Source organism: Phallusia mammillata, chromosome 1 (genome assembly GCF_965637545.1).
Source record: "Phallusia mammillata chromosome 1, kaPhaMamm4.hap1.1, whole genome shotgun sequence".
NCBI lineage: Eukaryota > Metazoa > Chordata > Ascidiacea > Phlebobranchia > Ascidiidae > Phallusia > Phallusia mammillata.
In genome coordinates this window covers 21,898,922-21,922,216 of record NC_137252.1, presented here as the reverse complement: position 1 = coordinate 21,922,216, position 23,295 = coordinate 21,898,922, and the positions used below count along the sequence as shown (strand labels likewise).

Below are 23,295 nucleotides of genomic sequence, written 5' to 3'. Positions count from 1 at the left end.
TTTTCTAAAATGATAAACTCCACAGTAGAAATTTACGATACTTGCCCATTTCATCTCACAATTTATCAGCCTTTGGCAAGAAACGTGCGTGCTGAAAGGGATTTTTTGTCACGTTGTAAAATTACATAATGTAAATAACGCGTGATATACTTGTGGTCGGTAGACGTCGCAAGAGACCAAGTAGAATTTTGCAATCTCAGGAACTTTTGCTAACATTTTGCACATCATCGTCGGAAAACGTTATTATCTATTTTGTAATCTTCTTCAAATACTAAGTGGCGCAAATTAAATTAATCCGAAATAATAATAAAAAAACATAACTGTTTCTGCATACAACTTGATTTACTGAAATCAAGGCAATGACAAAATGACTCTCAATTACTGTTTGAGTTGTTAAACATTTTCATGCCAATAATGAATTTTCTTTTTTTAGAAACATGTTGTTAGAAATGTTACGTTGTAAAAGCATGCTCAACATTATTTTAATTTTTGTAAGTGTGCTAAAAACTTATTTAGTATAGGCTATAAAATAGAAGCTGTGCTTAGGTATATATTGTCCATGCTGAGCAAATTCGCAAATGTCCTGAGGTTGCCAAAAATCTGTGGTTTACGGGGGTTTACATATTAAACTCATTAAAACTTGCATCGAACATACTTGTTTATTTATCTCAAAAAATGTCTCGTTGATACTGAAAGTTAAAGATTTTTGTAGTAAATAGTAAATACTACTCACTTTACTCGGGTTCTGCTAAAGAAATAACAACAGATAAATCACCAATTTTAGGATTCTATATGAGTTCAACACAGTGCAAAGTCAAAAATAAAGATGTTTTTGTTACACATGAACTTCTAAAACTGAGCCGAGAATTCGACGTTCTGCCTGAGGGCAAGTTACGTTTAGTTGTACAAAACCGCGTTCCACCCATAACACGGCGATCTGAAGCCTTAATAAAGTAGTTAAACGCTAATCGTAGCTTGTAGAAGAAGACCAATACCCAGTAACTTGCAGTTATATAAAGGCCAGATTGTTGATGGACGTGATTTCTGCTTCAGTTTTCAAATCTACATTTCCAATAGCGGTAGGTTCTAAAAAAAATATGAAATACGATAAACGATCCTGTTTGTTACCTATGGTGCACAAACACATTTAGTATAACGTTGTTTTCGGGCTGCTCAAAAACTGGTAAAAGTAGGTGGAAGATTGCAGTACTGTGAAATAAGTTTTAAAAAGTAAAAAAGAGAGAGAAACAAATTGTCATTTTGCGATCCTGAAATCAATTAAATATCTCCCTTTAAACAGCAACCATTTTAGTCACGTGGTTACAGCTTCTAAACAAATGCTCATTCTGTGATCAGCGTATCACATCCGAAATTCTATAGTGAGGCTCCTCGGCGAGCGTCAAAGTTACCATTCGCATTTATTTGAATAATTATGGCGCATATTTAAAACCATGATGCAGCTTAACAACAACAAACATCCACATGAATAGACAATTTCCGAAGGGCAGTTAATGGCGCAGCGCAAAAAATAGGGATTTGGGAGGATTTAAGGGTCGTGTTTTTTAGAGGCAGGGGTTAACGGGATCATTTTAAATTTGTTAAATTGAGCAATTCCACAGCCCTGTTTGAAATGCATTAAAGCATGTAAGTACAACGATGCAAGCGTATATGTTATTTGAACCGTAACACAAAGCAAATTAATGATGAATGCGAACTGAATATGACACAATAATAATTCAAAAACATCGTCTGGCAGTAAAAAAAATTAAACGAAACTTAAAACTAATGATCATATATTACGAAATTTACATTCTCACGTTTCGTGGTGAAGTTTCGACAATATTTTTGAGTTGCTTTCATTTATTTTAAATTTAAAAAGCGTTTATACTTACACAAACTACGTAAGGCGGTGATAATGCAGTTCAAATCCGCACTGGATGTTTCTTTGAATTATTTTGTCTGTCTTGCGAATGGTAATGGAATTGACATAACCACATCAATGTTTCAATACTTAAATTTTCTGCAACAACAAGATGAGATTTTGTTACGTACTCTACAATTTTCACAACTATTTCTTTCGTTTACGTACTCGCAGCCTGTTTGTACGTTAATTTGAGCATGTAGAAGTTTTACGACTGTTTTTTTTTGTAAATTCGGGATCTACTGGAATCTTGAATGAACAATAAACTTTACAAATCAATTAGCCGAAGAGCTTTTTCGAAAAAAAAAAATATTTTTCCAAATATAACAAAAACGTCGCTACCAAATAAACTACCGAATACGTGTGGGGACCGTGAATCATACGAGACCAGCAACTCTAACTACAAACAAAAGTTGAATGAAATATCTTGGGCATACTTCCAGCATTATGGACACGAAGCTAGAAAGGCTAAAAAATGATCAAAACATCAGTAAACCATTTCAAATATATACCGTAGCAAGAAAGCAAATTGTTGGCAAACGCATATAAATCACAAACTTTACACCAAAAACACCTTTTACACCTCAAATCCTCACAGCATGATTCAGTTTATCCGAAGGGAATAGAAGACAAATTTTAATTTATTCGACGTTTGGACATCGTTTTCATTTAGGCCGCATACGACTGAATTAAAGACCAGCATTGCATGTCTTTTGAGCCCTAGATCGGGTATCATTTTGTGTTGTAATTACAATGAAAAGTTTTAACTTTGGACAGCTGTAAAAGTGCGAGATCATGTGTTTGTGTATCTTGCCGTGATTGTGTTATGTTTTGCGACAAGAAGCGTGTTTTAAGTTTTTGGCAATTCCCATTAAACAATACCAGCAGTATCAACTATTATACACATATATAACTTATGTCCCTTTTCTTGTCCAAAAAATTACATGGCCCAAAAATGATGCAAATTAGTCATCGTTAAAACACACCTCAACGGCTAGTTTTAAAGAAACCCGTTTTTATCAGTTATGTTGTAACAGAATCATTAAATTCGTTCCATTGCATCCAATTCTTGCATAAATTTGTGATTTAAATTTTGTTCTGTCATCAGTAGGGAGTATAGTCAATATACGGTTAAAAACATGGCCCGGAAACACGTGAAAACCTACACGGTTCAGCCTTCAGTGTGTTTATGAACGAAACTCCTGATGACGTGGAGTCATTAGCCAAAGTGTATGTGTTTTACAGAATGTGTTTTTCGTACGGTAGTTACGGTAGTTAACCGCACACCTTTTGTTAATTTAAAGCAAATTAGAAAAACACATCCGGTAAGTAATGGCTGATGTTAGGAAAGTGGTTCCTTTAGCATACGTTTGTTTTCAAATGCGCTGAACGAGTTGTTAACAGCGAGTAATAAAAACACAGTTAGTCGCCCATTTTTACAATGTCAAGCAAAAAAAAAAAAACGTTTTCATGAAGAAACAGTCATCTGTAGTGGAGCTAGTAGCAAGTTTGCGAGGGTCTGAGGAAGTTATTCTTCATGTTCGCACACACGTAATTTATTCTTTATTTTGCTTGCTAGCTAAATACGTCCTATAACCATGGCATTTAATTTTTTATTACCGGTACGAAGGTACACTAACCAACCGATCACGGTTTCAAGTTTTCTCTTACTCCTCTATATTAACTTTGATCATTTTACAAACATCAAAGAAATTTTATATTGAAACGTAGACATTCTGTATTGACCGTATCGTTGTGTTGAAACAAGATGATTCAAACAAATGAAAAAAATCGAAGTTGAAGTGGAGACAGCGTAAAGGACGAAAAGTTGAGTCCATTGAAGCCCGAAATAACTATTTACACTAACCCTAAATCAGTTAGCAAGTGTTGTTTATTAACAAAAGTTTATCATAACAATTGATAATTAAGTCTATTTATAGCGTGTTGACATTTTTACTACCAGATCGTCGCCATTTTGCTGCACAACAAGCGTTTTTTTCAACTATTTTCTCTTTGTCTGAAACTTCCATGCATCGTCGCCAAAGCACTCGACCATAAAGCAATTCCCTTGAGTTGGACGTCCGGTGATAAAATCGCCAGGGCCCGAACCTTACTCATTGGTTTCCCTTTTGTAAAAGACGAATTGTAAATACTACAACGCCTGTACTAGCGATCATATGACAAACATTCAGGCTTGGACGGTTTTGCCACATAGTATAGTAGGGAAACGACGTGAATAGTATTTAAACTTAAAATGGCATTTCTGAATACGAAGAAGCTTGAAATACAATTGCAGACCAGCCCCGCGTTTTGGCAGGTATTTGATCATGCAGCTGTACAACATCTCACATTTCAAAGTGCAGAACCTTTCTATAACTTTTAAATTTTGGTTTATTGGCGCGAGGTTATGTACTGTGTATGTACTGTTATGTACTAAGTCAAAAGTTAAGGTAACTAATGCTTTGTAACGATTGGTCGCCTCAAAAAATTCACACAATTCCGTATTCTTAAAAACGTTGGCCTTACGTTTTTGAAGTTTAACCTACAGTTTTCGCTTGGTCGCTCAAAAGAGTGTGCTTTGGATTGACAGAAGCAAACGTGTCAAGGAGCAATGAATGAATTTAGCCGCCTACAATAGCATCGAATGTTCAACTAAATTAAGTTTGTGACATTCGTAGGTGTATCATAATTCCTGTATATCAGTAAAACAGACAGGGTTGTTAAAATGAATCCTAAAAGTTTGTACCTCAATGAAACCTACAACATGTCTGCAATCGAGAAAGCAGCTCATAAGCGATTTTAAATTGCTATTTAGGCTGTTGGTTTTTCCACCAAAGGTAAAGATCGAGCGGGATAAAAATGACTAACTGATGTTTTTAAAACACACTGTTGAAAAATATTCAGATGACCATGCATTTAAGTTGGAAATTCTATATTGGCGTTGAACGCCCTTTACTTCAGTGCACAATATGACGCTATGTCCTGGCAAATTGTGATACCATTGACCTTCGCAAACGTTGAAATAGTCTCAAAACGACACGCGAAAACCTTATAATACCGATAATCAGTGGCAAAAATCTTCTAATTCCGTTGGTTTAGCTCGTAGCGGAATAATTTTAAGAATTAGCGCCCCAGGCTTAAGTGCCGATGTAAGGTTATCGTTTTTCAATATAAACGCTAATCGGATTTTTTTTAATCCCAAACATTACAATGGATTTTGCATAATACAAGGGCAGTTTGGTTAAACAATTTTCTCTGATGTTTAACCACAAATTGTGCCCAACCAGCAAATCGAAGTGAGAATACGTAAAAGTAAGTGAGTATTTATCAAAAAGAAAGCACTTAAAAACAAGAAATCAAATGTAAGCAGACAAAACCTTTACAACCAATAAGTAGAGCAGGGGTAAGAATCAAATTTGCCTTATAACTTACAAATTTGCCTCATAAATTTGCCTTATAGTCCAACCATCGTTACAAATAACGGCGGTGAAAGGTGAAACATCTTAAAGGCCATGTTTACAGAGATCAATGGTTGGCAAACATTGGTCGACAGGGAGCGAATTAGACGGTTTGGCCTTTTCAAATGCCTGGTTTTCTAGTTTTCTTGTGGATTGGATTTCAAATATGGCGATCACTCGGTTAATAATTATTTTGCAACATTTCACGCAACGTACTTCTTGTGTTTTGTGTGTAGATTACAAACGACAGCGCTGCAACCACTACATATCACACTGGTCCGAATCATAAAAAATTCAGGAAACAGTTCGCTTTGGCATCCTTCGATTCCTATCGTAGAATATCTGCCAATCCAATCATATACGAACAGACAAAACGTAAATGAAATTGTCGTCGTATTTTATTAAAAGTTTCACTGGAGCACTGGTAGCATTTTAGTAATCTGTTCTTATTGTGAATTAGGTGTAGGTGTCTCTAATTTCATAGTGGACTAACTGAAACTTACTTTAAGAATACTGAATCGAGTTGGTGAACACGAAATCTTTTAAGTGGCGCTTCCATAGTCCATTAGTAAAAATGCTTGACCAGTCAAGCATTGGGGCCTTTTACGGACGTCGAATAACAAGTGGCGAAGGCGAAACTGGACAACTCGCAGTCAGGTCCTGACGTTAAACGAAAGGTCATTTGGCAGCAGCTGGAAGTCATCAAACGATGAAGTGTCTGACTAACGTTTTTGAAAGTCAAGCTGTGCGTCCTTAAAATCCATGTGGGCAATCACAGTCCATTGGTAACTGTTGTGTTGTATAACAACCACACTGTCTCTACCTTTTTAAAAAATGTGCCTAGAAAACGAAGGGTTTTTGCAAATTAGAGCTATTCAACAAACGCAAAAGCTGTAAGCACTTAAACATGTGCATTTTGTGAAAGTTAAACACACAGCAAATACTACGATTTTCACATGTTACTTATTTTTACGATGCATCAAAAACCATACCAGGAATTTGACTCCGGCAACTTTTACAATAATAAGCCTACTTTATACACAACGACGGTTACACGTTTCTATGGCAATTAGGGATCAACATTAGCGTTACAAAAGAGGTTCTTATCCCAATTGGGAAACGCGAATAGCAGTAAGTGAAAATCATGACTACGGCAGCAACAGCACTCAACTCTGAAATAACGTATCGCGGACTACAGGTTATTAATACGACTGTTACGCCCTAGAAGCAAAATGGCGACAGGTTACTGAATGCAAAACTCATAATGCATGCCGCATTAGGGAAATAGAAAAGCATTTGTTATGTCATTCGCTTAAAACATATTGTCAATATTTTTATCAAAATTCGTAACGCTTTTGAAAAATAAAACTTACTTAAATCCAATGGTAAAAAGTCGCCATATGTCTAATGACGAAGGTTTTGGTATTTATATCCATTGAAACCTTTTCCTAAACGGGATATATTTCTTGGACACAAGCCAAAAAACTTGTTGAATATAAAAAAACGGACGACATATGGTACTATAGGTAACGTTTTTTTAAGTATTTGAAAAACATTATCATATAATCATAAGTTTAACGACAGAAAAAATTGGCATTCAATCAGACTTGTTGCCATACATCGGCGTTAACGAACAGGAGACATTTACTGTATATACAACTTCACCTCTAAACGATGGAATCGTTTGTCAGTGTAAGTAAAAGTTTTTGCCCACTGTAGGTAAATTTCAAACTTCCATATTTTTTAGTCAACAATGGCCTAAAACAGGGGTGGCCAACCGGTCAAAGCCTAAGAGCCACATTCTTTACTGTGTTTCCACAAAGAGCCACATTATACACACTAGCACACATGTTCGTTGCCTCGTCCCTTCCTCAAACACAGAGACCTGTGCTTACCCAGAATTATTCTAAATGTCGCACACCAACGTATTAACGACACAATTTGACTAGTACAGACCACGTGCCAGTTTTCAATAGTAAATAGAATACACTGCCTCTTACACAAAACCCCCATTTCAACGAATCCCACAAACAAAAACATAATGATTAAAATATGCTCTTTTTTCTCATTCTATCAATAGCGTGCGGTGAGATTCATGTCTGATGAATTACTAAGACCTTATTTCTCTTAGGCGCCGAGTTTTACAAAAATGCCAAGTGGCGAAACTAAATTCATTGCGACGTCACTAATGCATTCACCACTAACAATCGCTCAATTCAAACCCAAGAAAAACTGCCCATAAAATATAACGTTCGTCATAACCCGAAAAACAACGGATTGAAGCATTTTTTTATTTTGGAACACATTTGCATATTTGTTCTAAATATTGCTGTTGCTTTGTGTCTCATTCGCATTGTACGCAACAATGACCAATCATTCATTGTTCAACAATTGAAAATATGCCATCATAATCAAGCCATTATTGCCATATAAGGTTGCAGTTTTAAGGCAAGGTTACCATTTGTGGCCATACCGATAATAAGTTTGTTCAAAAGCAAAATTGTTAAAGCTTTACATTACATTTCACGATTTGTGTACCAGATTGCGACATACTAACCAAAATATACACAGTGCCCCCAAACTTCGACAACGACGTAAGAGCCGCATAAAACCAGACGAAGAGCCGCATGCGGCTCGCGAGCCGTGGGTTGGCCACCCCTGACCTAAAACATTGGTTCTCAAACTGTGGTACACGACCATTGGTGGTACATCAGGCCTTTTCAGGTGGTACGCGAGTAGCTTTCTGCTATACTTAATTTAAGCCAAATAAAAAATTGCTGCTCAACTGATTCAACTGATCAGCCCTGTTTTTTTGCAGAATAACGTCTAGAACGTTTTTTAGGAATTGCTAACATGCTGGTTTCATAAATTAGCTAGTGCAGTCAAGAACTCTTGGTCTACCCATTCAAACAAGATTTAGGTGGTACACAGCGACAGAAAAATTTGCCCGGTGGTACACAACCAGTATAAGTTTGAGAACCACTGGCCGAAAAGAATGATATATTGCCCATTAGGTTGCGCATTCAACGAAAAAAATGCCCGCTAAACGTTGGCTACAGACAAAAAGATTAATGTTCTAAAACTTGGTATTTCGTGGATTACCAAGCAAAGTGTGATTTACGTATATCTCAGAAATTATTTTATTGTTAAGAGATTTTACAACATCACTACCAATAAAATTTTGCGCGCTGATAAATCACGTTCATATTTACAAGCCCTATTGCATTTTAAAACCGGTTGTTCTGATATAAAAGCTCACCAAACGTACGATTGACGCCAAACGTATGCGTAATTCAACAAAATTATATGAATAATTCGAAAGGTTAAGGCGATCGTCAGGAAATCAATTTGACGACCCGTTCCAAAACGGTGATACTGCTCCCACATTCTGCAAAAATTGTATCTTGCTTAAGCTCTCGACTTTCTTACTTTCCTTCGGACTAAAGGTTACGATAAAGTCAACGAACTAAGTATAAATCAGTGGTTCTCAAACTTTTTTATTGTCGGGGCCAAATGGTATTTTTTAAGTGTGTAGGGAAAAAAACGAAACCTTGAGAAAATCACTAAAGAAGATGACTTTGAAAGCTAAAATAGCAATGTTTGGTGGTTTTCTGAGGTCTGGTGCGAGCCGCAAAATAAGTATAGTTGGGAGCCGCATGCGGCCCCGAAAACCGAGTTTGAGAACTGCTGGTATAAATGGTTTTATTTGTTGAAAACTTCAAATTTAGTGGCAATTATTCTAAACACTCAAAATAAACAGCAACAGAAAATCATTAAACTTGATAGTGTTTTGTAAAATCCAAACAGAAAGGTATTGAACGGTCAATCTCAAAGGCCCATCGTAAACGAACTACCAAAATATCGCGACGCTTTGGTATGTAACCAGCAGGTCAGTTTACCTATGTCCACAAAGTTGAAACTGGGTTGAATAAATCCTTTTCTGATGACCCGCAGGGCAAAGGACAACATGTATTCTTCGTGGTGACTACTAAACTAAAGACTATGAGTAAGGGGTATTGTAAATAAGACTTGCTAAGGGGTATTGTATCAGTTAAGATGAACATAAATTCATAACTGGGATCAGCCCTGAAGCGTCGATGCAGACCAGCGATCACGGCACACTCATATATCAATCACAGTACGCCAGGCCCATTAAAGGCGTCATACCGAATCAGACGGTCACCAAGCATTCACCACCATATGTCAAGGCGTAAGCTAGAAAAATCTAGCCTGCGGTGGGATTCGAACCCATTCGAACCCCAAGGGGATTGTATTGTGTATATATCCGAAAAATGGTTCTTAAAACATTTCTGTAGCAGAAACACACCGATTTTGTTTTCCGAAATTTGTATATTCTCTGCAATGACAAACGGGTTTTTAACCTTTAATACGCTCGTACTCCCTGGGGAAGTGACAAACCACATCATTTTTTCTCACCAGCATGCCTTAACTTTAAATCTGACATTGCAATTACTGAATATAACCTACTAAGTTGGACCACCCCGTCGAAATACTACTTCAAACGTATTTTTCCACATTTAAAACGTCTTTGTAGGACTGACCTCAAAACATAAATGGATTAGACCCGCTGTGCACTAAAATAAGATACCCAGTGACCTATCTTACGCAATAACTCAGTTCACTTCGCCAGATAAAACCATAAAAAAATTTTGGCCACACACGCCGAAGTAAATCTAAACAACCTTTTCGAAACAAAGTTAGCAGTGCCGAACTGAATTATTGCTGCACTCACTAATTTAGAAAGAAAACATTTGACATTTCACAAAAATTGTACTGGAATCGAGATAGAGTTACAACGCAAACACAGTTAATTGGACTGCAAGTGTGCAGAAAATTCCTCAAAAACCGCAGACTCAGCGAAAAAATATCGCACAATGTAGCACAGTCACAGCATCACCAGTTTTTGCTAATTTTTCCAACCTGTCTCTGCAACAACTTTGATCTAGATTTGACACTTAGAATTTTTTGTTAAGGCAACGCACAACGTAAAAGTATATTACCTGGGGCAATATGACAGATGCCAAATATCAACCTGAAAAGCATACAAGTTTTTAACAAGTCTCACTAAAGTGCACAGTTTAATAATTGGGCACAATGCTAAATGTACAATGCTCAGATCACTAAGAACAACGCCCAAATCAGAGATGACCTGTTTTGTACAAACCCACTGAGCGCCACTGATTACAAGGCATACTGACACATGGATGTTAATCTCAGTACAGGCAGTCGTTTAACCAGCGAACAACATTCCGTTCAGCTCTAGTGCCCACGGGGCGCCGCTCCCTTTCTTTCAACATGTTTGTGGTTTCCTTTTAATGAGCGCTCCTTGCTCCTAAAGGCAAACACAAGGTGAGCTCTGTTTGTCCGCGAATGGCTCGGTTTCCAATCAGATGTTGACTTTCGCGACCAACTTCTGCTAAGTTCACTTAACTCCTCGTCATTTGGTTTTGCATGAGTGCACTTTGGGTGTTGTTGTTACCACATGAAACCTTTTTCGTACCAAAGCAGACTGAGAGCACTGAAACTTTGTGTCACTTCTACCACTAAATCTTGTTTTTCACTGCAATCGTATTTTTGCGTAATAATGATACGTCTGTAATGTATTTAACATTCTACCTCGCGGGAACCTTTCAAGGTTTTGAAATGAAGCGACTGCGATAGACTTGTTGACAAAACCACTATTAGGTATCATTAAGAGAATACAAAAATCGGGTGACAATATATGATGAACGTATAGTTGTTTGATCAAAAATTTGTATTGCCACATTGAGTTTTTACATGTCAGAAAATAATATTGCGCAGCTATTTCCTTGGTAATTGTTTTAGTGCAATTGCGTCGCTATGTTTTCTTTCACCAAGCGAAACAAACTCAGCTCAATATCAATGCATCAGATTGATTTTGTTTTTAAAGTAAACCAGTTATAAATTTTTTCCCGGGTGCGAAGTGGGTTCTGTCGTACAAACTACATAGGCTAAATACTCGTTTTGGAGAATGATGAGGGGAAAAAACTTGATTGTCGAATTTTTTGACTACCATGTTGCCGCTACACATGTGAACACATAAACGTGACATTTAATCAGCCCATAACGCGCTATCTGATGGTCACTGAAACTGATATTCGCTAAATTATTTTTTTCGTAAAGTTTAGCAAAGATGGCAACCCTTAAGACGCACTTCGTTGCTTAGATCTAAACCTAAGTTTTAGGTCCTCTTTAAAAGATCACAAATGCAGAAAATAGACGCACGCAAATATTTAACTGCAATTATTCCCTATTTTGAACTGACCAAGCTGACGATTGCTGATCGATCATTTGTGATGTGTTTTGTTACGAAACAAGTTTATCACATTTTGACGCACAATTTCCGTTTATTGTTGCATGCGCATTTTTATAGCACGAGAAGGCAATTGGCAGTGCAAATCCTAAAATTACCCAGACTAAGTAAGGCGAGAGGCTTTCTCGAATCGATAGGAGTGACGAATCGAGCCAAAGAGCCATATTTTGGGCTTTTCAAACAAACAGTACCCGGCGTTGAAAATTTTAATTCCCGGTACGATAGGCACTAATTCAATCGGTACACGCTACAGGTGACATGCAATCCACTCAATATTATACGCATATATTGCCACTATTTTTCTCATCAGGTACACGGAGGAATCAAGCTTTACAATTGGATGGGTCAAACGGTGCATCAAACATTGATGTTGAGTTAAATGCGTTGTAACGTTGCGCTGTTTTCAGCAGCAAAATGCTGTAGCTTACCTTTTTGTGCAATTGAGTAATCGACTTGCAATTAATAACGCCGCTGTCAGAACAAGCTTTTCCTGAAACTGTTCCGATGTTAGGTTCCAGAACAAGGGAATATATGGAATTTTATGCGAAGTCGTGATTAACAGAAGTCAGCCGCGTTGATTGGTTTTTGTAATTATTTTAACTTTGTTACCATAGTGTCACACATGCTTTTACTCACTGTACTCGTTCTTACCCCTGATGCACTTTTTTACATTAATAATTGTAATCACCGTATGAGAAGCAAATTACAACACGATGCAGGCGTTTACAAATTTCTAAAGTGGAAATGAAACAAACGTTTTCAATTGGATCCGCGATTTTTTTCTGCCCGAGAGAATCTTTAATTGGGTGAGTATTTTACAGTGACATCTGCAAACACGTATTGAACTGGAGCCGGAGGGCCATTAACAGTCGCTGGCTTTCGCAGAGCGCGAATCGGCGTCGCTTGTTGAAAGGTTGACTCGGTAAGAGCAGCGCTCGACTTGTCTGGAACGGACAAAGTGAAAAAAGAAATTTAAAATGGCGAATGCCTCCCCTTTGGCAGTTGGTTCTGCTAACCAGTAGACAACGTTACTAGAAACCTTTGCAGTGTTACTATTTTCACGGTGTAATCAGGTAGAGATGCTATCAAGGCCACATTTGAAGCCATTCAATTTAAATGTGCACTTATGTTTCGCACGAAATATTTGTTTAGTTTTTCGTTCAGTATTCGGTGTTTACCACCTGAGAAAAGCAAGGCGCGTCAGTACGTTCTACTTGCATTGCCGATGATTGTTTGTAGTTTGCAAAGCCAAGTGTGTTAGTGTTCACAACAGTGAGATTTGATCGCAAATAAGTGACCAATAGTTTGTACAAACATATCTTCGTTTGCCTATGTTTTGTGCACTAACTCAACATGCACTAATGAATAGTGATGTTTCTTGCAGACGCACCAACTTAATGTTTATGTCCAGAAGTTAAGCCATAGATATTATAAGGAAGGGCACGCCAGTTTGAATGTACACGAACACTTTTACCAGTTGAGATTTATTATTTGGCAGCGTAAGCAGATACAGCGCAAATCTTTTTAGTTTGATGCATTGTACTTTCTGTCTGTGAGGGAAAGTGTAAATTGGAATCTTCAAAGCCGATTATGCGAACCTACTATCGTTTCTTAGTTACAGTGCTAATAAAGCACACCGTTAGGACCCTTTAGAATATTACAGCATACTGTCCGTTTTGATGATGTTATATACCTTAATATATATTATGTATGGAGTTTATTGTTTATGGCCACAGGTTAAACAAACATTTTGACTTCGGAAAGTGCTCGTTCAAAACACTACCTAACAGGGTGAGAGGAAACTTCATGAGAAATTGTAAATGGTGATCACTGTAACTTGGGGCTTACACGCAAATTGTAAAAACTGTTTTCGGTATTCTAATGTATTTTTGGTATCCTACGCAGAAAAGCAATAGAAGTATAACTTTGATTCCGTCAAAACGCATCCAATTGAGCCAACAAGATGTTGCATACATTTTGCTAACGGACCTGTCCCTTCTTTTGATAGAAAAAATCGATTTGCTTGTCGTCCGTGCATAATTAATGTCGCGCATGGTTAGGGTGAAATTTTTCGGTGTTATCTCGCGCACGCGCCTCGGTGACTGTCGGTGGTGAAATTTTGCATCACCAATCAACGTAGATCGGGTGCATCTTTACTCTTAGAGAACATTGTATAAACGTAAGATTAAACAGGAAATTTTTCAGTGAGACATTTACAATGAAACATGAACTAATAGGCTCGTCGCCCCATAAAATGGATTTGTATTGTTTATTAATGTTATTTTGGTAACACTTTAAATATTCAATGAACATGTCGAACACCCAATACGTAGTTATTCATGATACAGTTTTACTGTCTGCTGTTTGAATGGGCCAATTTCACCCCAGAGACAGAGGCGCCCTGTGAGACGTGATGAATCACTTGGGCATTGGATTAGCATATGTCATTTTAGTGCGCGTTGAAAATATTAATTTTGTTCGAACACGCAGCGACACAGAAATGTTGCCACACGGGGAAAGAAGCAGTCACGCAATCGGTAAACTGCCTGTAAACACTTAGACTCCGCAGCGAAGGGCATTAAGTAAACGTTGTGTATTTTCCATATCATGTCTAATATGGACGTACAAAAATGACTCAAACAGCCGAGTTTTCGAACAAACATATTTGATGAATTCAATATATATATTCATACTGAAGCGAAATTACTTTCAAGCAAAATGGACTATAACACTGTTGCGTCAGTAAATATACAGTGCAATCGCATTTATTTGTTGGAAAAATGTCCTAAAATGGCTTTGCAGTAAAACGTAATAACTCCAACATCTTTCTGTTTCGCATGATGTCGAAAATTTTACATCGGGATAATCAAATGGGCGTTACTGGTTTTGACGCAAAAAAAACTTGCGCTTAGTTTTTATCTAAGAACGCCTTTAGGCAGTTGGGTGTGGGGACCAGTCATTACTGCCACAATCAGTCAAAGAGGAGTCCAACTGTGACTGTGTATACACCTGCCTGCAGTCTAAACAAGTGGCGCCTTCGCAAAACCTCGTCATAAGCCCAATAAAGGCCTTGTGCACTGGCGAATTTCCAACCCATACGTTCCACCTATCTATTTGCCTTATCGCCTTAGCAGTGTACCCCCAGTTGGGCACCACACGTTGCTGGTAAATACAACGCTTTTTTGTTAACAATGCAAAGATTGAATGTTTTATTGGATACGGATAAATTTCCTAGTAATGTGCACGAAACGTATCACAATTTGAAAAAGTGTGTATTCTTGATATTGATAAAACAACGCGTTTCTAATACGGAGTGGTTTATATAGTATTATCGAGTCTATCCACTCTTGTATTTTGGCAAAATCTCCAGTTGCATATCAAAACCAAAATTCGGTAAAACTTTAGTTTTTGATTTAACAAAGGTTCTGTTGTGGTGCGAGGCCACTCTAACGCAAATTTTATCTCAAGTTGAGCAATCAAAGACTTTTCCCCAAGGACTGGTGGCAAATTAAGTTAACCAAAAATTAACTCCAAAAAAGTCTTTTACGCGTGAAGGCAATTTAACGAAATTGCCTGATTTTGTAAATTTAAAATTCCCAAATTCGTCAATGGTTAACAATGTAGAGACGTTATAAGGTGAAGATAAACCGGCGGCAAAATTGCGAAGACCGCATTTAAAAACAAATTCAACTCGTTTTTTGGAAAATCTCTTGATTGTGTTCTGCATTTTGCGGTTTGAAAGTTGATCTTTTTGCTCCCGGTATGTGCGTCCGCCCTTACATTTGACGCTTGCAATGGCCGCTGAGGAACCGATTTTGTTAAATAGGTTTGACAATTTTTACTGTTTAAAGACTCAATTTGCGACGAAAAGGAAATGCGCAGTGCAAACCATTTACCATATTCTGCTCACACCAACCGTTTGATGTTACATTTGCGCATAAGACGCAAGGGACATAAATGATACTCTGCGTATTTTGTACAAAAAATAAATGGCAACGAGCCGCATTCAACAGCAGCACAGTCAATCACGGCGGGTAGAGATATTCCAGTCGAAGCATCACCGATGCATTCAAAAAACATTGTGGCCATATTGTCTGATGATATTTTACGAGTGAGAGCCGAGTTGAACCCCATCTTGCTACGCCGCTCGGCGCTGTAATCTGTCAGAGCTTTCCGAAGCTAGGCGAAATGTGAGCCCTGGTCCTTTTTAGCGGCCGAGCGATAGCAGCAAAACATGATTTGCGCGCCAGAGCACGAGCGTTTGCGATTGATTCGCCGTTTTATTTATCTTCAGACAGGGAGAAACTGCGCGCTTTCTCCGCTTCCTTTCTTTCTCTCTCACACCCAGCGTGTGGGTAGTAATTCGCTTTATCTCGCCTCCTCCTTTTATTTCTTTTTGACAACGCCTCGGCGACCAGGCACACACACCGTCGCGCAACCCGAACACGCGATGCTACTTTGAATGGAAAGACTGCTTCGCTTGACTTATGGGTAGCAGGGTTTCCGACAAATGCGAATCGCCTCGAAGATTCGCTGTGTTTCAATATTCTTTTCTGTACAGTTCCGCTGTATTGGAGATCAGAGTGAAGCTTGTCAGTGTTCAGTTCTGTCAGTAAAACATCCTCTACAAAAACCTATGTTTGTCAGCAGTATAACATTAGGCAAAAATAGCAGCAGAATATATCAATTGCTACACAGCAACTAATAGTCGATTGTAAACCTTGCTTTTAGGTTTTAAGCACGAGCATGAAACCGTAAATAACAAAAAGTTTGCTGTAGGCAAAATGCCTGATACTACATAGATTTGGTAAGTCTACATTTGAAATCGCAATTTTTTAGTTCGGGTTTATTTTACTTTAAGCAACAAAAATATTATTTTTCGATTTCATGTACATTTTCTTGTTTATCTCATGCCTGAACCGCATTTTAATATCAAAGATTAATTTCGGGTAAAATGGCGTCGTGTTTAAAATTTGTTAACAATGTTGGGTGCTATTACTTTTTAAAAGCGTTTAACCTGTTTGTATGTTAAATGCTAGATATTGCTTAGATATTTGACAGATGTATGTATTGGAATTAAATTTAAAACTTTTGCATTTTATAAATTTAAAGGTGGTTGTGTACATATTTTATGTACAAATAGTTACTAAGGATAAAAATAGACAAGATGTGCTAAGCACTTAGTTTTTAAAAATATTTAGTGCAAATAGGTCAATCATTTAAACAGAACGATAAAATAAGATAATAAATATATGTTTTTAAATATATTTTTGTATTAAGTAAGTAATTTTGAAATTTAATGATAAAATTTGTTGCAGTTGCACGCCCTTCAAAACAGACGAATGGGATTTACAAAGCGTCACTGATAACCAGTCGGTTAAGGAATACTCAAAGATCCCTAAAGTAGAGCAAGAATAAAATGCGCCGATGACTAATAAAATGGCGATACGCTTCGAGCAGCCAAGAGACGAAACCAGCCTGTGGAGTCTGGCGGCAGCTTGTACGGCATTTGCGGCTGCCGGCGGGCCCGACGACTCTGATGTCTCTGTTGCATGCAACCGAAAGTTTGCACTCGACAGCGGGGAAGACTTGGAACGCAACAGCTCCAGTGCCTCACCCGATGACTGTTTCAGTGATTTACAACAAGCTGACAACTTCAACGGTCGTTTGTCAATTGGCAGTTGTTCGCCAGATATCCCTATCCAACCTCTTAACCTGCTTCCATCAGTTCACCCAAGCGTGGAAACAATTCTTAATTACAACTTGTCGCAACAAAGTACGATTGGTGCCTGTGAACTTTCTAAATCATCTTTAAAGCATGAAAAACATACACAGAGATCTTCGAAGTACAAAGAAATGCAGGAAGGAAGCACTTTACATTCCCGTACATCACCATCAACATCCCATGCCCCCGGCCTAGACGATCAGTTTTCCCGCCAAGCGCAGCAAAACAGGGTGAGTAGTGATCAAAATGGCGTCACGAGTACTTCGGATGTTTTAGGAAAAGATGATTTACATCCGAATTCTCCGAACACTGTCCACAAAAAACGTAACATTTTATCAAAACACAGCAGAACTAAAGTCAATAATGGACAGCGTAAGGGCAACAAAGAAGTTGAAAAAAACAACAAAAATGGCGGAGGCACTTCTGTTCAGACCTCAAACCGGTTGACGATGAAAGCGTGCAAAACGGACTTCAGTGCCGGGGATTATAGAAAAGCATTCAGTGCCAGGGATTTTAAAAAAGTGACTGAATGTGAACAAACAGACATTTGCAACGCTACTCTGGCTATTTCGGAAAAATTTGGTGAAAGTGATGCTGCAGAAGCCTTGTTAAACTTGTTTACAGCTGTCCCACAAACATCCACTAAGGAGGTAACTACTGTGAATCCACTAGAAAGATGCGGGGACAGTAACAACACAACTCAAGACACATTGGAAAATACTGAACAGGAGAAATCTTACAGTTGCCCTGATGACACCAACCCCCAAAACAACAATGATGAAAGCAAAAGTAATGACCACGTTTGCGTTCAAGGTCAGTGCGAGCAGTCAAGTGTTAATATTTTGTCTCGTTTTCACTTTAAAAAGGCGATTTGCCGCAAGTTTGCTGAGTCAATGGACCAGGATAACGAACGGGTGGCAACAGAAACAAAAAATTCAGTAAACGATGCCTTGCAATGTACTGCTGCTTTACAATCAGAGAATGAAAATGGCGCCGCGGGCGTTTCTGGGCTGTTGCGGCCTGAAACTGATGACGACAGGACGGTGGTGCCTACCAAAACCATTTCTGACAGCGTAGTGTTAAACTTTAAACACAATCCAACACTCAAAAACCATAAGTACAAATTAGAAACAATTGAAACACCCGGAAATAAATCAACTGAAAGAAAAGTGTTCAAACCAGACCAGAGGCCGAACAAAGTTCAAAATGCGACCAAACATGTGCATCAGTCAGCTAAATCCAACCTTTATCGCATTTCATCCACTCTTGGTTCATCCTCGGAGTCACTGTGTGCTTCGGATGATGACGATCATGCTTTAACGTCATATACCGACTCTAGTGGTCTATATTCGAGCAGTAGTGAAGACGATGACTCACAACACAGTGACGACGACAATTCGACGAAAAATGCAACCAATTTAAAGTTGGATATTTGTCACGATGCAAAACGACGTTTTGTGTTAAGTAAACCTAAGTTTTCTCTCCCGGTTCGTGTGGAACCTAAACAAACTACAACAAGGTCGCAATTTGTCGCTGGTACAGCTGCTACAACGCGACTTCCTTTCTTAAAGACGGAGAGTAGGGCATTCGCGCCAACACGCACGCAGAGTGACAATTTGTTTTCTCGAGCCGACGCGCCTTCGCCGAAAGACAAACATTGCATAGGAAACGCGACGCGTGGAATTTCCAACCAGAAGCAAAACAATCACATCAAGCAAGCGATCTTCAAGTTCCATAGCTCCGTAACATCTTCTAACGTTGAAGCGATCGCTGGTAAACCTGATCAACATGGCAAAAAGAAAACACAAAATGAAACTTCGGAATGCTTGCAAAAGGAAAGCCTTCCGTTTTGTTTAGGTGATGAAATGTTTACAACAAAGTATGATACAAACAATAACAATTCTCAGACACATTTCTCGGGGCCTGGGAATTCCAATAATAGTAAAACTGCCTCAGTGTTTGCCGCCTACCAGGGTGGTGCGTCGTTTAAAACACTATCTGTTGAACGTTCACACTCAATGTATCAACACGTTTCGCCCACGTCGAAGGCCACATTATCGTACGACAAGAGTCGCCTGCCCCAGCCAACAGCCCGATCTCCTGCTCTCGAGGCTAAACAGCTTAAAATGCAGAAGCCTGGACGTAAGCGAAAGGTGTCCAAGGCCCTAAATTTTGCGTCTTCCACCAAAGCATTGCGAACAACTCGTGACAAAGCTTCTGCTGAAGAATGTTGCAACAATGAGCCTAAAATGATTAAATGTGAAAAGACACCGAACAGCCGTTTGCACCATGACGTCAGCTTGAGCAAATATTGGAAAGACCTGTCAGTTGACAATGCGTACAACGCTTCGTCAAGCCGTTCGTCGTCTTTGGAAACGTACAGCAGCGAATCGGTAACGTCGTCATCACGAACATCTTCACTGGCTGGAGATGACCCAGTTGGTACAGAAAAGGACTTAAAATCTGTCAAGCGAATGCCAGTAAATCAAACACATGGGAGTAAAACCTCCCGTCGCAATTTGGCAAGAAACTTGAAACGTTCAGCACCGCGCAATAAGCGGCAACGTAATGCATCCCCTGAAACGGCACTGTTGAACAATCAGGACTCAAAGAGTCCAAACGATCCGCTGGCACACCTTGTGAAGTTACCACCAGACGACGTATTAAGCGCCAATTGTAGGGTCACGGATTTTCGTCTGCTGTCATGTTTTCCGACTCCGGCGTCGTTAACGGCCGGTCCTGCTCGCGGTGAGCTCCTTCCGTGTCCTGGTTCGAGTGTTTCCCGAATTCCCACCGGCGTTGCTGCCTTTCGCTGGTCCAAAGGATTAGATGTGCGAGAGTTGAAGCAAAAACGGCAGCGCGAACGTTGGCGTCATTTGACCTTGGATATGTTTTGTATGGGCGCATCTCATCGATAACGATAACACGTAATTGCCGTGAGATTGATTGTGCAAATGACAGCAAGGTACATCTGGCCCGTACATAACTATTACAAAATGTTGTTAAACTTAACATCAATACACATTTGCTTCATGTTAATATACAGTATTGTTTTTGCTAAAACGAACTAATTGCCTTGTGTTGATACACGGCCGGAATCTGTTCTTTCTGACACCCAAGCTAAAACGTTGCGTGTGTGTACTAGCGGTTCTATTCTGTATTTTCATGGTGCTTTTAGATAAGATTAATATGCCTATATGGTGGTACTTAGCGTGTCGCAATACTATGTACAGAACCCTTATTCTGTATGCGAACAATGAGCATTATTGATTTTTTGCTGCAATGCAGTAAAACGCCGTGATGTGCCTTTTTAATGGTGGGCCCACTACCCAAAACCGACAAGTACGCATGTTTGGGGAGAATGTCTGAGGCGCCATGGTCCGTTGTTGTTAAACAAGCTGTGTGCAGTTTCCTTTCAAAATACCCAAAACTTTAGTTTTCTTTAACCGATGTGCAATACAATGCTACAATGTAGTTTTTTGTCACACCCAACCTTTTGCATGTTTAAAAACTGTTTTAGTTAACTGCACAAGACTTGGTTGAAAATCAACTTCTAACGCGGTTACAAGGATTGTGCCTTGCAAAGTAATTTTGTCCAACAATAGAGATTTCTTCTTATGATAGTCTTGTGTGAACAAATACTAAATGGGACTTGTATTTGCCTTTCCCAAATACTCTGTTAAACCCGTGGTAGAAGCGGCCTTTGAGAAGCGGCACGCAAATCGTGTTGATCACGTGGCCAATTACGTGCGTTGTCCCTGCGAAAATTGCAGCGTAACTCCTCTTGCTTGTCAGCTGGTTTACGTTGCCTGTCGCGTAACATACAAAAACCCCGAGGCATCTGTGTTGAATAGTTTCATTAGTCACGCATTTGACTTTTGTAATAGTTTTTGTGCGGCTCGATGAAGAAATATCTTAACTGGGCCTAATGGCGTGCATGACTTAATAACGGCAAGCCATATAGATAACGAACGAGTTTTGCGCAGTCATCTGTAGCAATTGTTTAAAATTACACAAAGTTGGTCTTTATGGTTGATTGCACAAAGTAAACTCTTTCCTGCGACTTTTCAATAAACATGTGGACTTAATGGTTTGTTTTACCAACTTATTTTTTGTCCTCTGACCAGTGGAATGGCCGCCTAAAATTTTCAATTATTGTCTTCACTTTTCTCTCTCTTTAAATATGCTATGTATTAAACAATTGTGATTTAAGCGCATTTTTTTTACTCTGACGCCATCCTTGTACAGCAGTAATATGTGCAACTTCGATGCCTATACTGAGTGTTTTTATTCCTACTGCGTGTTGTAAAACAGCATTGCAGTGTTAGCTTGTGTTGGCACTGCGTGTACGCTTAAGGTGGATTTTAAACCCCGCTTCCTTCTCTTTGCCGTGACCGTGTAACAAAACTTTTCGTTGAGCATCGATTTTCAGTTTAATTTTACTTGTTTACATGAATAGTACTTGATGCCAATGCTTCTAAACACGCTCTGAGCTAACATGCCTGTAGCAGAACTGCGATTTGCATCACGGTTTACTGCAGCACCGGTGTGACACAATAGCAATAGCACTCACCTTTTGATGACGATTTCGATGAAGAAATTCTGTTAATTTGTATGTATCGCAAACGCTATATTTAAATGCGCGGATTGAATCGTGTGGCAATGTTTGATTTTTGTATTTCTTTAGTTCAAATTGCCCTCTTTTGCAATGCAACCGTATAGTTCTGAATGTTTTGACTGTTTTGTTGCTTTGTGTGTTTACAGTGCATTTCTTCGAAAGAACAAGCAAAAAATGTGTTGTCATGGCGACAAATCCAGTGCTATTGTTCAGGCAAAGAAAAGTGTTTTTACTATATATATACATATAAAATCATAAAAACGCAACATCTATACTGATCAACTAGCATCAGTTGCTAAAATTGGAAAATATTACATTGTGTATTTCGCTGTTGTAAATGGTACTTTTATAGCGGGTTTAAAATTGACCGTAGAGTGTGTCAAGTCATCCAAAAAATCAAAACAAACAAAGCAAAATTTAAATTTTACGACAAAGCTGTTGTCGCCCTAACGTTGTTTCTGCCCTACAAGGCAACGATGAAATACATTTCGATTGTAGTTCGACCAATTTTAAAGCTGGCTGATTGCAAAAGACGATTATATATCATTTTTATTTATTTATTTACAGTTTAGTTGACAGCTTTACATGATACACTCATTGTCCGATTCTTCTGTAGCCCTTGTTTAACAAACAAAAATGAATCAGAAAAAAAATTGGATCAACGAGCCTAATCAGCTTTTTTACCAGAGCTGTACAAAGCAACCAAACGGAATTTAAAACCTTGGTAATGTAACGAATTAAAAATTTTAATAGGTAGGGGGGAGGGGGTTACGTACACGATCCTCGAAAGAATACGTTCGTCTTCTTGGTAATGATCATCTCAACCAGCACATTTCTAAACCATTACGGGGAAGTAAAGCAAGTATACTTTGATACGTATCAAACTAAACCATATTCTTTGAAACGTATGCACGACGTTTAATATTGAAAACTTACGCAGTTAGTTTAAACCAGTGGTTCTCAAACTCGGTTTTCGGGGCCGCATGCGGCTCCCAACTACTTATTTTGCGGCTCGCACCAGACCTCAGAAAAGCACCAAACATTGCTATTTTAGCTTTCAAAGTAATAATCTTTATTGATTTTCTCAAGGTTTCGTTTTTTTGTGGCTCTCTACACACTTAAAAAAATACCATTTGGCCCCGACAATAAAAAAGTTTGAGAACCACTGGTTTAAACCCTTTTAACTTTAGCTTGACCATGATATTTAATAATCTAAAT

At 38.6% G+C, this 23,295-nt stretch overlaps 1 protein-coding gene and 1 long non-coding RNA gene across 3 annotated transcripts; one reads left to right on the top strand and one right to left on the bottom strand.

The window, feature by feature from the left end:
• Positions 1-640: 640 nt before the first annotated feature.
• Positions 641-10,619, bottom strand: LOC145239321 (uncharacterized). 2 transcript variants are annotated; one of them, XR_013862284.1, is made up of 3 exons: positions 10,401-10,619; positions 1,893-2,020; positions 641-1,086 (listed from the first exon to the last, which is right to left on the bottom strand). It is a non-coding gene; the product is annotated as an uncharacterized LOC145239321 (long non-coding RNA). The 2 variants fall into 2 exon arrangements; XR_013862283.1 differs by lacking the exon at positions 10,401-10,619 and adding an exon at positions 5,883-6,241.
• A 5,051-nt stretch (positions 10,620-15,670) lies between these two features.
• Positions 15,671-22,272, top strand: LOC145204399 (uncharacterized). The gene is made up of 2 exons (XM_080076927.1): positions 15,671-16,541; positions 17,053-22,272. The coding sequence occupies exon 2, from the start codon at positions 17,162-17,164 to the stop codon at positions 20,375-20,377; it is 3,216 nt and encodes a 1,071-aa protein (XP_079933053.1). The 5' UTR covers positions 15,671-16,541; positions 17,053-17,161; the 3' UTR covers positions 20,378-22,272.
• Positions 22,273-23,295: the final 1,023 nt, after the last annotated feature.